Consider the following 16,869-nt stretch of genomic DNA (forward strand, 5'->3'; position numbering starts at 1 on the left):
CTTTATATCGAAGATTTTAACAATGTAGTGTTGTCGTTAAACTATCTTGAAACTAAAAATGCATTGTGAGTAAATTCAACTATACTATCGTTTGAATCAGTCACAGCAGGCTTCCTTGTAAGTACAAATCGAGGTGGACGGTCGATATTGATTAGTGTGTGGAATCCTTGATTTAATGACACAAAATGTTTTCCTACATTTTATATGGGTATATGAAGGGGCAATGATCGTTTAGAAAATGAATTACCACTAGTAAAACAAACGAGTAAGTTGATCTCTTTGAAAAGAAATGTTATAAGGGAGACAACTCTAAAATATGTGGGGAAACTTATTTTCCCTGCTCGCCATGAATGTGGAGATATTCTTGAATAAATCTCATAGAATGTATTCTTATTTCGAAAATCTAGCAAAAGCACATTGTAACGAAAATGAGGTACTCACCTTGACGGCTTTTAGTAACATTACCAGTTGCTGCCATTCTATCTTCTTCCACTAATCAACTTTTTTGTCTGAAAAATAATAATCTTGTCATTAGTGGCATGATTACACCAACATCGATTTTATTTTCTCATTTTTGTCTTCACTATTTACTGGTGTGATCTTATATCTAAAACATGATTCCATTTCTCTAATTAAAACCGCTGAATTATCGATTGTTAGGTGTTACATCTGAAGTAACTGTACGAGGTACTGTAGGCGATGATGTTTCTACACAACCTCTAGTCAACATCAAACAGCAGTTCCATCTGCAAGACGTGAAGCAAGAAAATTGACTTAATTAAGGTCATTGGAGACTGTAGTTGAAACTTTGCGTTTATTGTGTTTGTTGCCTGGGAGAAACTTTGAGAAATGCAGTACACATTTAGTTAATGTGGTTGGGGAAGACATTGTAAAGCTGAGGGTTGTAACTATAACGCAGTACCTTAATTATTTGATTGTTTGATTGATGGGTTGGTGGATGGGGTTTATCCTGTAAACATTTCTGGAAAACGTAACACGTAAAATTATTACAATTATTAACGCATTTGATTTGATATAATATAAAAGAAAGCAATCAAGTAAAAAGAACTGTAAAATATGCCTCATAGACAGGATGTGTAAACAGTGTGAATATACTTAATTATACTTCAGAGGATCATGGTGTTTTATTAGGGTTTCAAGTTTTAAGGATGTTTGGTGTTTTTCTAAAAACAACATTAGTGACTTTGTCATATAAGATAAGTTTAATGGTGTACATCACTGATATATAATAATACTAGCCTGTCAGTAAGACATTAATATACATCATTGTTATAATCTCGTCTAATCTCTAAACATCGTCTGAATACCGGTCGCCTATTCCTTTTCATTCAATTAAAACATTTTCCAGTTAGTGTTTTCATGGACGTGAAATACGTTCATTGTATGCATCTTCACTCCACAAAATGAAGCCAAACTAGTTAAGAAATTAAAGATCGTATTGTTGTTGGTTTAGATGTCGTGTTGTCCTTAACTCCTTCAGTGAGATCCATACGAGGCATTGTCATATAAAATCAACATTATCAATGAAGCTGTTTTGTTTATATGTCATACGGAGAAAATAGTCAACGTTTTACCATATTATTTTCCCTTACGAAAATGCATACCGACTTTAGGCATAATATACCAAAAACAATTTTATGACACATTTAAGATTTGCTGTCCTCATTTTGGATGTAATATTGACGTAATGGAACAACAAACACGGCATAATGGTTTGGTAAATCATCGAAACAATCGCTTAATAATTTTGAGATTAATTTTACTGAAATTTGTGCTTTAATTTTGCATAAATCATTATTATAGGACGTATAGTACGTATAGGAGTGATACAGAGCACGTAATAAGCGATCATTATGATGAAGGTAATTATAATTAGTCCTATACATAAGGCATAACAAATAATTGATACTGAGAGACGACATATGGACCAAGTTGTTCAAATGCGATGCGAGTAGACTTATCAGAGTACGATATTGTTTTGTTTAATTTCAAATAAATCAATTTAACAAACTTTCATCAAACTTTAACCCACCCCTCAGTCCATACATGTACCCCTGCTTTTATGGAATTTTCACTAATTAAATTATTACTGTTTACAATCATTGATCGTTGTTTAATAACCTACATGTAGTGTCATAAAAAGTGTCTGACATAATATGCCAATACTATTGAGATTTTTTATCAAATTGAACTCAAAGCCTTATTAGCCAACTCAAACTTGAAATTAATTATCCGAGTGATATTGACAGTTGAAAGTATGAAAATAAGACAATACCTTTACCTCCAGCAACACGTATTACCTATGATATACATGTATAATATAGCCGAATTCAGTAAAAGCAAGAAAGTAAGTTAAGCGGTTTAAAATTTTCGCAATTAGACTTCAAGGGTATATATATAAGGCATCATTTTACAATAATTCGTGGGTCAATATCAACAAGGACGGTAATGCTACGTTTTTGTATGACTGTATGCTATTACCGGGGATCAGTAATCTTATGAAGCCTATCGGAGACAGGATGATTGCTATACTCGGGACTTCCTCTCTTAGATTCTGTTTATCATAATTTAGAATGCTGGATAAATTCAGTAACAGAAACATTTAAATCATAACCTTACCTAATTATGCTAAGTTAATTTGAATGAACTGTGTGAGATTTAAAGGTGCACAAATGCATTATAGGATTTCGGTGCTCTTGCAAACTTCAGATTTTACATTAACATGTGTACAACGTACATGGTAATATAACGAGTGTGAATAATATTGGTATTTTTACCGTTATGCCCATCTTGTAGAGATAAGTACTGTTATAAAGGCATTGTCATATATTGTTATATTCTATGCGATATTATTTGAGTGATTAAATATTTCTGATTTTATACACACGTTTTTATATATTTAGTGAGAAATTTTAATAACACTTAGCATGGGTTTTCTTTGTGGCTTTCAACATATTTTGTTTTGAAAATGGATATTTCCTTTCATATCGTTTTCACTTGAATGATTTCTTAGCACCGAAATAAAACTTTTTCCATTTGCAGTGAGAAGTTAGGATGTTAAATATCATATTACAAGACTCTTTCATATGTGGATATGAAGGATAGGGATATTCTACCCGAGAGTCACAAAATGTAGTAAAACCCGAGGCTTGCCGAGGGTTATGCAACATTTTGTGATCCCGAGGGTAGAATGTTAGTGGAGCGGCTAAGGTCGATTTTTAAGCAAAATTGTTAAAATTTTGAAGAAAGCATGAAACTTTGCATATGGCTTCTTTGGGACACAGGGTTTGAGGAAAAAAATGGACCCCAAAAAATCATGGCCCCTAGCGGCCGCCATATTGGTTTTTAAAAATGGCCGCCAAAAACCGCCTTCTGTGACCCATAACTCACGTTCTATAGCAGCTAAGCCCAAACTTTTAACGCCTACACCCATATTGTTGATACTTAGGAACATTCTGGTAGTGTTAAACTTCATGAAGAAGGACCGCCATTTTGCATTTCATGATGACCGCCAACTTTGCGAGCTATATCTGTATATATAATGCATTTAAATGGATAAGCTGACTTTAAGCAAATATATTGAGGGTACTTATACATTTCTTTTTGTATTTGTGTTGTGTTTGATGCATAATTAATTTGATTCTTACTTGAATATCAACATGACCGCCATTTTGAAATCAAAGATGGCCGTTTCAATTAAAATGAACAATTATCGCAGAGCGTAATCAAATTTTAATTAAAAATGAGCCTGGTCTGACCACCATAAGCAGAGGATTAAAGGGCCCAAAGGGGATACTTCGCTGAAATTTTGTTAAAAAAATCCTACTACTTCTTTAATCCTTGATTCATTCACAGAAATTTGGTGTGGGCGTAGTTGAGGGTAGTTGTCATATTTTTATATAAATGAGCCTGTTCCCAGCCATGGCAGGAGTGAGGGATCTGATTTTTTGAAATTTTTGCTATGAAGTCCAAGTTGTCTTTTATTTCGTCCTTTGTTAAACAAATTTTGTCTCCTCAGCATGACCCCTATGGTTAGCCAATTAGCATATTGCCCATTAAATCTTCGGGGTTGCTCGATTCTCTCTGAAGTATAAAGAGCTAATATAATGTCTCGAGATGTTCTGATACCGAGTTGACCAGGGAAGGGGTCATCTTGGAGGTGACCCATCTTTGAATACCTGTCTGCCACTGTCCACATGTACTCCATCTTGTCTCTTACTGTGGAAGTGGAACGTCGCAAAAAGCGTCCCCAGGGGCATTTGAAAAATTGTAAAAACGACAAAGGACTTGCATGTATAGATACCATAAAAGATTGTTGCAAACTATACAGTGATTGGTCTTTAATTACTGCCCATAACCAAGTGTTTGAAATTGGGGTGAGGTCGCAATTTTATTTGGTCAAATGCGGTATGCGGTTTATTATAGCCCAAATTTAACATGAACAGATTATATCTCAGAGCGTAATCAAATTTTAATTAAAAATGAGGGCCTGGTCGTTAACCACTCATAAGCAGTAGGAATTAAATGGGCCCAAAGGTATTTTATGGTTATTAAGAAGAAGTCGTTTAAAGATTTTTGCCTTTTTGACCCCTGTGACCTTGAATGAAGGTCAAGGTCATTCATTTGAACAAATGCTTGGTAGCCCTCTATCCCAGCATGTTACAAGCCCAAATATCAGGTCTCTAGCCCTCTTGGTTATTAAGGAGAAGTCGTTTAAAGATTTAAGCCTATTTGACCCCTGTGACCTTGAATGAAGGTCAAGGTCATTCATTTGACCAAACTTGGTAGCCATTCATCCCAGCATGTCACAGGCCCAATATCAGGTCCCTAGGCTGTTTGGTTATTAAGAAGAAGTTGTTTAAAGATTTTAGCCTTTTTGACCCCTGTGACCTTGAATGAAGGTCAAGGTCATTCATTTGAACAAACTTGGTAGCCCTCTATCCCAGCATGTTACAAGCCAAATATCAGGTCTCTAGCCCTCTTGGTTATTAAGGAGAAGTCGTTTAAAGATTTTAAGCCTATTTGACCCCTGTGACCTTGAATGGAAGGTCAAGGTCATTCATTTGACCAAACTTGGTAGCCATTCATCCCAGCATGTCACAGGCCCAATATCAGGTCCCTAGGCTGTTTGGTTTATTAAGAAGAAGTTCGTTTAAAGATTTTAGCCTTTTTGACCCCTGTGACCTTGAATGAAGGTCAAGGTCATTCATTTGAACAGCCTTGGTAGTCCTTCATCCCAGCATGTTACATGCCAAATATCAGGTCTCTAGGCCTCTTAGTTATGAAGCAGAAGTCTTAACAAGATATTTCAGCCTATTTGACCCCTGTGACCTTGAATGAAGGTCAAGGTCATTCATTTGAACAAACTTGGTAGCCCTTCATCCCAGCATGTCACAGGTCCAATTTCAGGTCTCTAGGCCTCTTGGTTATTTAGAAGTCTGTTAAAGATTTTCACCTATTTGACCTCTGTGACCTTGAATGAAGGTCAAGGTCATTCATTTGAACAAACTTGGTAGCCCTTCATCCCAGCATGCTATAAGTCAAAGTTCAGGGCTCTAGGTCTCCAAGTTTTGGAGAAGAAGTTGTTTAAATGGAAAAGTTGACGCCGGACGGCCGGACAGACGGACGGCCGGACGGATGGACGGCCGGATGACGGCGGACGACGGACCGGACGACGGATGCTGCACCATAGCATGAGCTAAAAAGTGAGTTTACCTTAGTCATTCTAATCTATCAGAGTTATTTCCCTTTGTTTCTCTCTGTCAGTACTGACTTGAGTACTAACTGTAGTAAAATCAAGGGAAGTAACTCTGAAAAACTTTTATATAATATTAATAGACCTGATTAATTGTATATATCACATTCGTGTAAAACAAAGAATAATGAATAATGAACTGAGGTACGACTGAGGTCATTATTACCCGAGGTTACTAATGTATACGTGGATATTTTCATGAGTGGTTAATTTCACGAATAGCATGCATTAAACATTTGCAGTGCTGTTATTTTGAAATATATATACTACAAGACTTTAAACATTCTAATAACAAAGTTCATACATAAGCAGAAAATATTACTCGCGGGGTAAAATTTTCCGATCAAGCCAACTTTTTGTAAGTAGTGTAAATCCGCCCCACTTTTTGTGAATTTCCATGTTAACAGTATAATAATACAAATATACATACATACATACTGTACAACATGGAGTATATTCCTTGACATATACAGTCTTTAACAGTGAGTGAAAGAACTTTAGTCACATATTCAACTGTGCTCTTCAAACATTGTCCAATAGAAAAGAAGGGCCCATGGTACTTACAAGGATCAAATGTGGACTAGTCACCCTTTTATAAATTATTACAGTGTAAGTAATAAATCATTTTGAAAAAGAAATCAAATAAAGAAATTTGCATGTTTTCCATATTTTCAGTCTGCATTTAATTTGTGGCAAGTGTTATGTATGATGGGTGCTTCTTGGATTGAATATGGTATTTTGAAAAGAATTAGAATTTAAAGTATTGCTTATTCGTATTCATGAAGTTCACATTCAACTATTGACCAAAATAAAGACACTAACATTTTATAAAATGTGCATGTAGCCCATTAGCATGTACATGTATCACAACACTGTATGTATAAGTACACTATTATCCCTATAGCTTACACATGAAGCTACAGTATATAACTAGCTATTATAGAACTGTCGGTAGATCTAGTGCATGACTAATAACCCTGCTGCACAAATATTGGTAACTCCATTAATAGGGGACATTGTAGAACCCTACCTAGTTTACTCTACTCCTCTTGAGGTCAGGGTTCTGTGTACCAAATTTTATCAATATCTGTCAATAGTTTAGGATGAGTTTGCCGGACAAAGTTGTGTCTACAGACAGACAGACAGACAGACAGACAGCTAGACAACCTGATTCCAGTATTATCGAACATCAGTAATCACTTTGATAAACAAATGGTCATGAAACAACATCAATACAGTATGATAAATACAGATAAAACAACGAAAACCAATCATATACCTAGTACATATACCAAATATGTAGACCAATGATCAGTCTCTATATGGAAGACATTATTATGTACACATACATATATGTATATATACATTTTCAATTGCAGTTGTTTCAATATTGGTTTTTTTATTGTTTAAACTAGTCATTTTCTTCTACATATAGTCATCCCTGAACAGTGTATATGAACATATTATCTCAAAACCTTTCAAGTTTACCTAGCCAATATGAATGCCAACTGGACAGAGGCAAATTCCATGAAGCATGCTATGAATGACAACTGAAAGACATTTAATGCTTATATTTACATTTGGCTATAATTTTTTGTTGAAATACCAAAGGATTTTGCATCTATAGTGAATTAATCATTCGTTATCGTCAAGGATGGAACAGCCATTTGAACAGCCGTTTTCCGTGATCGCTGGCACGACAATTGTGACAGCATAATGATAATGACGTCATGATTAGCGCTTGAAGTTCATTGTCTATACATGACTGCCAACTGCGTCTAGTAAGGTTACATAGTGGGACTGCAGTGAAAATGTAAAGTTTTTGTATTATTTATAGTGTCTCAAATTATAGTTTGTAGACAGCATCAAATGAATGTTCCCGGAGCATACTCATATATTTACATTGCAGCCCCACTACGTAATCTAACCAAACGCAGTTGGCAGTCATAAAGACAATAAACTTCAAGTGCTTAACATGATGTCATTATCATTGTGACGTTACCATTGTCGTGCCAGCGATCATGGAAGACGGCAGTTCAAATGGCTGTTCCATCCATGAAGATAACGAATGATTATTACATTATAGATGCAAATTCCTTAAGATTTCATCATATAAATTGTAACCAAACGTAAATATATAAGCATTGAATGTCTTTCAGTTGGCATTTAAAGCAAATATGAATGCCAACTAAACAGAGGCAAATTCAACATGCATGAAGCGCGTTACGCGCTTCATGGAATTTGCCTCTGTCTAGTTTAATTTGCATTCATATTGGCTATGAATGCCAGCTGAAAGATGTTCACTGCTTAAATATAGCATATAATAAAGTAATAAATTGCCGTGTCACTCATGATCTGTCCCAATTCTAGATTCTAATCTGTGCCAAATGTATATCCTTCTCTATGATACTGACATGGTCTGTATCCAATTCTCCATTACTATCTATGTTACATGTACAATTAATTGTGTCATTAACTTTGTCATTAATTGTACAATTAATTATACCATTAGTTTCGTCCATCCCCAGACTAATGTCAAAGAGAACCATTCTCCATACTGTAATCATTTTCCATCTTGATCGTCATTAATTGTGTCATTAATTATACCATTAGTTTCGTCCATCCCCAGACTAATGTCAAAGTTAAGAGAACCATTCTCCATACTGTAATCATTCTCCATCTTGATTAATCCTAGCCTAGCCCCGTCCATGTTATCTGTGCCCTCGGCGTGCCTAATGAGGTGAGTATGTAGGTTACTGGTTTGTATGAACCCTTTACCACAGATACCACACCTGTATGGTCTCTCCCCTGTGTGTATCATACGGTGGGCCCTCAAACCGCCTCCCTCCTTGAACCGTTTCCCACATATGTCACAGACAAATGGTTTTTCCCCTGTATGTACACGGATATGTTTCGGGACTGAACTGGACTCTGCGAATCCTTTACCACATATAGGACACTTGAAGGGTTTTTCTCCTGTATGGATTCGTTTGTGTTTTGTTACAGAGCTCGGTTCACTGAATCCCCTCCCACAGATGTCACACTTGAACGGTTTCTCGCCCGTATGCACTCGCATGTGTTTATGTAAATCTGAGGAGCTGGCACAGGCCCTTCCACAAACGTCACATTTGAATGGCTTCTCCCCTGTATGTGTCCGTAAGTGGTTCTGGACTTGTCCTATCTGTATGAACCTCTTACCACAGATTTTACACGCATATGGTTTCTCCCCTGTATGAATCCTCCTATGGCTACGTAGGGACGCCAGACCGCGGAAATCCATCTCACAATAGTCACACTTGAACGGACGCTCGCCAGTGTGAATCAGCTGGTGCGTCTGAAGGGTGGTGGAGTGGCTGAACCTTTTCCCACACACGTCACACTCGTGTGGTCGCTCACCCGTGTGTGTCCTGCTGTGAGTCTTCAGATTGATCGGTTTGTTGAACTGTTTACCACACACTTCACACTTGTAGGGTTTCTCACCTCTGTGGGCACACATGTGTTCGTGGTAAGACCCAGCCAGGTTAAAGCCTTTACCACAGACCTCACACGTGTACAATTTGAGCGTGTGCACCTTCAGGTGATGGGTCTTGAGACTACCTTTAGTGGTAAACTGACTGGTACACAGCGTACAGGAATAAGGTTTCTCACCTGTATGTACTCTGTAATGTGTTGCTAACAAACCTTTGGTGCGATAACGTTTGTCACAGAGATCACATTTGTGAGGTTTGGCTGTGGATTCTCTACTCTCTGTACTCGCGTTGATATTCATCACTGTAGATTCACCGTCAGTTGTAGTGTCATCCTCATTTGACAGATCACTGTGGTCGTCGTACAAGTCTGTATGTTCAACATTAGATCTGGAATGGCTCCTGGCTGTTGGATCACTATGGTTACCGTCTGTAGGCTTACATGGAAATCTCACTGTAAAGACCCAAAAAAAAAAAAATGTACTTTGGTTAAAGATCATCTCTATTCTTATGACTATACATGTACATAAGGCCACACCAAGTATATCAGTTGTTCGTCGTGAACAATGTACAATATACTAAAGTTCCAAATGGAATAAACATCTTATGGTAGTGTGCTTGATTTGTGAACTTTTATAATCATTTAACACTATGTGTGATTTTAATTTTTTTTTACAGTTTTGACAATATAAAAGACATTATAACCTTCAAACTGGTTGTCTGATAACAAACATTACGAGGAAATTATAAAAACGTATGTATGTACTACAAAGCAATTTCTGATAACAAACATTACGAGGAAATTATAAAAACGTATGTATGTACTACAAAGCAATTATGTACAGTGGAACTCGGTTAATACGAACTCGAAGGGACCGAGATAAATCTTCGAGTTATCCGAGTGTTCGAATTAAGCGAGTTCTCATGTCTACTGACTATCTCTTTACTTGGTATATATTGACTAGTTCCATGTCGTTAAACGATGTGAACAAGAGAGATGTCAAAATCGCCAATGCTAGTTGCAAAATTATAACAAGAAAACCTAGATATATATTTTGAAATGCCGTTCTACGGCAGATTTATGAAAAAAATATCGGCATTTTGGCGATCTCATTGTATGTATGTACCACAAAGCAATTACTGTATTACAAACATATGTTCACCTAATCTTAATAAATGCATTCATCAAAATGACAAAAATTTCATTCAATTATGAAACATATGTTTTTCATCCTTTTTATGATGTATTTTAATGTTGTTTATATCTTTATAAAGAAAAGATTAATTAGGTATTCATGATCAGATATTTGTCTATTAAAGGGAAGCAACTCTTCTGAACAGTGAAGAAAAGTACTTCAAATGTATAATTATACTAGTACTACTGGTAACAGTTTATTAGCTCACCTGGCCCGAAGTTTTGGCTCCGACCCCCGGGGTAGGAGCTAGGGGCAGGACCCAATTGGGGAAATAGGATAAATTCTTTAAATCACTACAAGTCATAGTGTTCTGCATGGAATTTTATCAAATTTGGCCAGAAACATCCTTAGGGGAGGGGGAACATAGTCTGTATACATTTTGGCTCTGAACCCCCCTCCCCCCTAGGGCAGGAGGGACGTGGCCCAATAGGGGAAATAATAGAGGTAAATCCTTTAAATCCCTAATAGTCATAGAGTTCTACATGGAATGTAACCAAATTAAGCCAGCAACACCCTTTGGGAAATTTAAAGGGGAACAGAGTTTGTATAAATTTTGGCTCTGATCCCCTGGAGCAGAAAAAGTGGGGCCCAATAGGGAAATTAGAGATAAATCTTTAAAAATAAAACAATGATCCTGTATTCCTAACATATTACTTTGCATTACAAACCAGGTGAGCGAAACAGGCCCCTGGGCCTCTTATTACTTATATTTCCATATATTATCATAAAAATTCAAAACTATACATGGGGATCTTTTGAATTCCATGCTTGTGCTATAGCTAGGGTTACGTTGATGTCATCAAATTCAATAAACGAAAAAGCATCAGGTTCCGAATATAGTTCCCTCCAAATGGTTTGAAACAAGCTAACAAATGAAAACTATGCGATGATATTTTTAAAGTAGAATGGAAATATATATCTATAGGATATGATAGGTCATGATAAATAAAATATGTAAGGAAATGTAATACTACCTTCCTCCGATACTTCAGCCTGCTCTTGTCTGTCAGTTTCACAATATTCTACTTTGATGGTACAGTCCTGTGTTTGGGCAGTGCTGTCCACAGATTTACAATTTAAGGAGCAATTACTGAACTCAGGAGAAGTGGATACTGATGTAGTAATTTGATTAAGAACATGGGGGTGTGTCCTCGAGCTCTCTGTAGGTAAATAAAGATTTTCCTCACACAGATCTCCCTGCGTTGAACTCGCTCTGATGTGTTCTCCTCCGTCCGGCGGGTATATCTGTGTGAAAGGAATGTTTGAATCTCTGTCTTTACATGTCAGTGTTACTGACAAGCTTGGTTTTTCTTTAAGAGATTGACTCCGATCTGATTGGTTTGTATAAATATCTGGAACTTCTTTTAGCTGTCCATATTGAGCAGGAGGTGCTGGAATAATGTCCTTGCTAATGCTATGTGTGTCTTGGATGTTTGAAGCATCACCAGAACAATGGACAGGACTGAGCTGGTTATCTGATTCATCAACAGATGTTAATGTTGTCAAGCGACCATGGTGACTGTGGTTAGAATTAGGTGTCCATTGATTCCACTCCGACTTTAACTGAGTATAGATACTAACAAGGCCTGTATCCCTTCCGTTCACTCCATCATACATGGTGGACTGTTCTTGTTTTTGATTATTTGGCATGCCTTTTGATTTTGTTGGTCATGCATCTCAGCATTTTGTCTGCATTTTTGTCTAATCTAAATCCCTAAAACAGAACAAAATTACCATGATAAAATCACAAGAAATCAATCTAAAGATACTGATCTGCTGAGAGAGCATAATCAATATATATATAGGATCTTAAACAAGTGTTCATTTCATATAAGTTTTTTTATGCAACAAGTCTTAGAAGTTTTTATTTTGCAAACCTTGGCGAGCAAAAATTAAAACTTCCAGACGAGTTTCATAAAATCTCATATGAAATGAACACAAATCTCAGATACATTTTATCACATAACTACAAATACCTAAATAATACGTCAAAACGTATTCCTAAAGTCCAGCAGAGGTGGCAATTTTGTCCTGCCATCCTTGTAATCTTGGCGTCATGTCATTTTTCGCCGACGTCATCTTATTGTTATATTACTGTCTGTCGTCACAATGAATTTCCAGCCAATGAAAATCGCTCCAGGTCAATTACACTAGTGACATACGCAAATATATTACAAAGCGAAATCTCTGGATATCAGACAGATTAATATACAATGTATACTTAAGCAATAAACTGTTACCAGATCGGACATACAGTTTATATGAAGCCCATCAGGAAGAAAGATAAATAGAATGGTCCCATGAATATTTATCATTTGGACAGATGGGATTCATAAATCAATTGTATGTCCAATCTAGGTAACATTTTATTACTTATATATCTATTACAAACATTCAAAGCATCAGCTTCTGAATATATAGGTCAACACAAAACAGTTTGAAACAAGCAAAGAAATGAAAATTATGTGATAATATTTTTTGATATATGCTATTTTGTCAACACGATAATACAATTAGATTTCATAGACTGCACAACTTTAAAACCACATTTTAAATTATTTGACTGTTATATATGTATGTATAGGCATAAGTATACATACACGTACAATGTCAGGGACGTGCTGGAAACGTTAAACATGCATTCATACGCTTGACCATGCAGATTGTAGTTTATCACCTGATATTGACCATGTGGTTTAATATAGATCAAAAGGGAAATTGAAAGTAGAATGGAAATATAGTATAATATATATATACCCATCCTTTATTTCAGCCTATTTGACACCCTGCAGAAAACAACATTCCCTTACCTACAATATACGCATTTGATAGACTTTTCCACACTTTTTACGCATTTTTTACACTTAGGTAAAATACGCACTTTTTACGCAAATGTGGAGTATTGGGATTTTTATATTACGCACTTATTGCGGAAAAAATGCGGAAAAAGGGACAGGACCCATTTCTCTGAAAGTGTGTAACCTTTTTACGCACTTGCGTAGAAATGCGTAGAAATGCGTAGAAATATTCCACACTTTTTACGCAAGTGCGTTGTTATATTTACGCAGTACGTTGCGTAGAAATGTTGGAAACTGTGAAAATGACCGTTTGTAATGTTCAGACATTAATTCTGGAGATAGGATGTTTATAAGAGTCACTTGAATACTATCAAGCTTATGAAACCACTTTTCATTTGAAACAATAGAGCAAAAATTAACTTAATTGCATTACTAACAGGCCTACATGTACATGTATACTTGATCAAAACCAGAAACATATATAAAATGATCGTGGTAAACAACCACTGAAAGTTTCAAGAATCGGTTTTGAGCGAAACTGAAAGCATTTTAATCTTCAGAAATGTTGTTTTCGTCTGATTTGTATAACTATAAATCAGGTTTGGCACAACCCTGCATATGGGTAACAGTTACCTGTTTGCAGTAATCAATAAGTTACCCAATTGAGTAATTATGTGAAAAGAAAACGCATCATGTTGTTTTAAAAATTATTATCAAAAAAGGGCGTCATAATTTTCAGAATGCCTTACAACTGATCAAAGACTCTGTTTCTGTGGGTGAAATATCAAATCTGTTGTCTAACTTTGTTGTAAAATGACAATTTAGGTGCTCTCCATTGACTTCAGTGTATAGCTGTGACTGGAGCCCTGGTCTGACTGGGCAGGTCATGTTAGAGAAGTTGTTGTAGATTGTCATGATGGGGGAATTAGCGGGGCAGAATTAACCCATAGTATATGATAAGAATGTTTATTTACAGATGAGAAGAATTATTACACATGATCCAAAGATAATACACAATAGTCACAAATATATATACAGTTGAAGTCGTAGGGGAAAGTCAAGTCACCATGATGAGTTAGACAAATAATTATACGTATCCGTAATGAACTTCATCTAAAATCCCGTAGGTAAAGGTAAAATCCAAATATCAGTCTGACCGCTTGATTCTAACTCTATCCTCTCCCTAACTTTCTCCCTAACTAACTGTTGTATCTCTTTTTTATAAGCAATCATATCCCTACTCTAAAATCTAGTGACAGGTGGCAATTGGCTTTTTAATCAAAGTTCTCAAAATAGAGTGACATGTATTTCTCAAAGCAAAAATGGATGAGAAACAATTAACATGTTTACAAATATAAGTGAAAGGTTTGAGATAATTGAAGGCTTAATCCTTTCCTGTTTGTCCAAGGAGTAAGGGATTAACTCTCCAGGCACCTAGATATACTTGACAGTAGATAATTAATTACAGGTAAAAATAAAAATGACTTATTTATGACAGAAATGGTTTTGAGAATGATTTTATATTAATTTCCAATAAAATATATGGACTAATAAATAAAGAGAAAAATATTATAAATTGTGCAAATTTAGTGTTTGCACTGGTGAAATAGCTATCAGGGAAATTCAGTGCAAATATCACGGTTGAATGAGTTTTACTTGTTTTCTATTTTAACCACCATAGTAAGCAATGGAGGTGGTTTATTTTGTGACTTTTACCAAAATTGAGACAATGAAGTTTGTCCCATTTTGATAAATAATGTACTATGTTATGTTAGTAATGGTGTCATGTCAAAATTATTACGCCCTTTTTTGATAAAAAAGTTTAAAACAATTTCATGCATTTTTCTTACATAAAATTCCGCATTTGGGTAACTTCTTGATTACTCAAACAGGTAACTGTAACTCAAATGGGTAACTGTTACCCATATGCAGGGTTGTGCCCAACCTGATAGCCTAAATAGCTATATTTTGTATGTATCGCGGCCTACGCTTAGAAAAGGCATAACACAGTCTTTCAAACCACAGCAGTTACACGTGCAAACACTTACAATGGCACTCTTCGGACACACTTGCCTGAGAGAAGTCAACGCTACCCGTGCAAATCTCCAATTGAGGCGGTAAATGAGGGTTGGAATACAAAGGCTACCAACAATACCCCGGCAAATGTCAATGGACGGCCATTTTGAATGCGATTTTGTCACTAAATGATGCGCGAGACATTTCAGACGGATAGAATGAGTCTGGAGTGCGGTCATCACGAATTATCTCCCTTGACCCATGGCCAGCCTACCTTTCAGTCAGGCAGTAGTATATATAGTGGCCTATCGATCTATAACCAAAATATGAAATTTTCTAGCAAAATTTAAGGGTTTCTCATTAATAACATACGAAAATACGGTGGTTGCTAAATCGTGTATCCCGTGCCGCGCCCGCGCCGGGGACCCGCGCCGGAGCTTTGGTTATTTTCGTTTTTCTCTTCAACGACATTCTACATTAAAACACTTTCTTGTACATATATTCTTTGAGTAATATTTTATCATTCCGTGTAAGTTACGTTACATGAGATGACTCGAAACTTTATGAATCGCCGATTTCAGTTTACCAAGTGTCATTTGTTTACCCCGCGCTCAAGAGTTGAGTTTCAAGGTTTTATGCAGATTATTTCAAAAGTAAGCTTTTATTGTAATAATTGTTATCATTCCAACATCAAGTAAACCCAGCTGATTACAAATATGTATATTTCAAGATAAAGTACAAATCTTTTCATAACAAATTCTACCTTTTTATTAACCATGTCTACTAGCGCGGGCCTCGCCGATCTCATTTGTTTACCTGAGCCCGCGCCCGCGCCCGCGCTAAGGGCAGACAACTCGTAGACGCAGTTCTACAATGAGCCCATATATTTTACTATTATTATTTTAGATTATGTATATTTATGAACATATTCTTTAACTATAGTAACTTCTATAACGATATACTTACATGTATTTTACAAACCATTAACTTTATTTAATTTATTATTTGCAGAAATGCCTTAAAAACCAAAAACAAAGCAAAAAATACAAGATTTAGCCACCACCCGAAAATACATACCGGTGACCTTACACTCTAAGATGGGGTGACACCAAAAACATATATATTAGGCCTATGCAAGATGCGGAGATTCATTTTTGTTCATGACATTTTCTACAGTTTTAATGAAAATTATTGAAGGCAAATACTGAAATAGAATACAAATCCAAATGATATATGCAATAAACTTTATTTAATGGTTTCAAAGCAAAATATACCATAAAATATACAGTTGGTAGTAGACTAAAGGTTACACATTGTGCACACGGTGTGAACTACGAGTGGACACGGAGTGCACGAGGTTTAGACTACAGGTAGACACGGAGTGCACAAAATTTAGACTACAGGTAGACACGGAGTGCACTACGTATACGTGTGAACACGGTGTCCACTACAGGTGGACATCGTGTTCAGATAATATGTCCACTACGTTCACACCACAGACAGACTAGATGATGTGTTACAGAGATTTCATAAGGAAAAAGTGCTTATTAGAACATTTGTGTACATTCGGTTTATTATATCATTCGAGACTTTTGATTACCAAATTTTGGTAAATC

The 16,869-nt window shown here is 36.1% G+C and overlaps 1 protein-coding gene across 2 annotated transcripts; it reads right to left on the reverse strand.

Moving 5' to 3' along the window:
* Positions 1–5,694: 5,694 nt before the first annotated feature.
* Positions 5,695–15,451, reverse strand: LOC138320565 (zinc finger protein 726-like). Of its 2 annotated transcripts, none has more exons than XM_069263620.1 (3): positions 15,311–15,451; positions 11,414–12,153; positions 5,695–9,697 (listed from the first exon to the last, which is right to left on the reverse strand). In XM_069263620.1, exons 2-3 carry the CDS (start codon positions 12,087–12,089, stop codon positions 8,340–8,342), a joined length of 2,034 nt encoding a protein of 677 aa, XP_069119721.1. In that variant the 5' UTR covers positions 12,090–12,153; positions 15,311–15,451; the 3' UTR covers positions 5,695–8,339. The 2 variants fall into 2 exon arrangements, with proteins under 2 accessions (XP_069119721.1, XP_069119720.1); XM_069263619.1 differs by having other exon boundaries at positions 15,286–15,450.
* Between the last annotated feature and the right edge of the window lie 1,418 nt (positions 15,452–16,869).

Source organism: Argopecten irradians, chromosome 4 (genome assembly GCF_041381155.1).
Source record: "Argopecten irradians isolate NY chromosome 4, Ai_NY, whole genome shotgun sequence".
In the NCBI taxonomy this organism is placed as follows: Eukaryota; Metazoa; Mollusca; class Bivalvia; order Pectinida; family Pectinidae; genus Argopecten; species Argopecten irradians.

Coding starts and splice junctions, on each gene's coding strand:
- LOC138320565 (XM_069263620.1), bottom strand. CDS start 12,089: ATGCCAAATAATCAAAAACAAGAACAGTCCACCATGTATGATGGAGTG. Junction 9,698..11,413: donor GGCTGAAGTATCGGAGGAAG/GTAGTATTACAT, acceptor GGGTCTTTACAG/TGAGATTTCCATGTAAGCCT.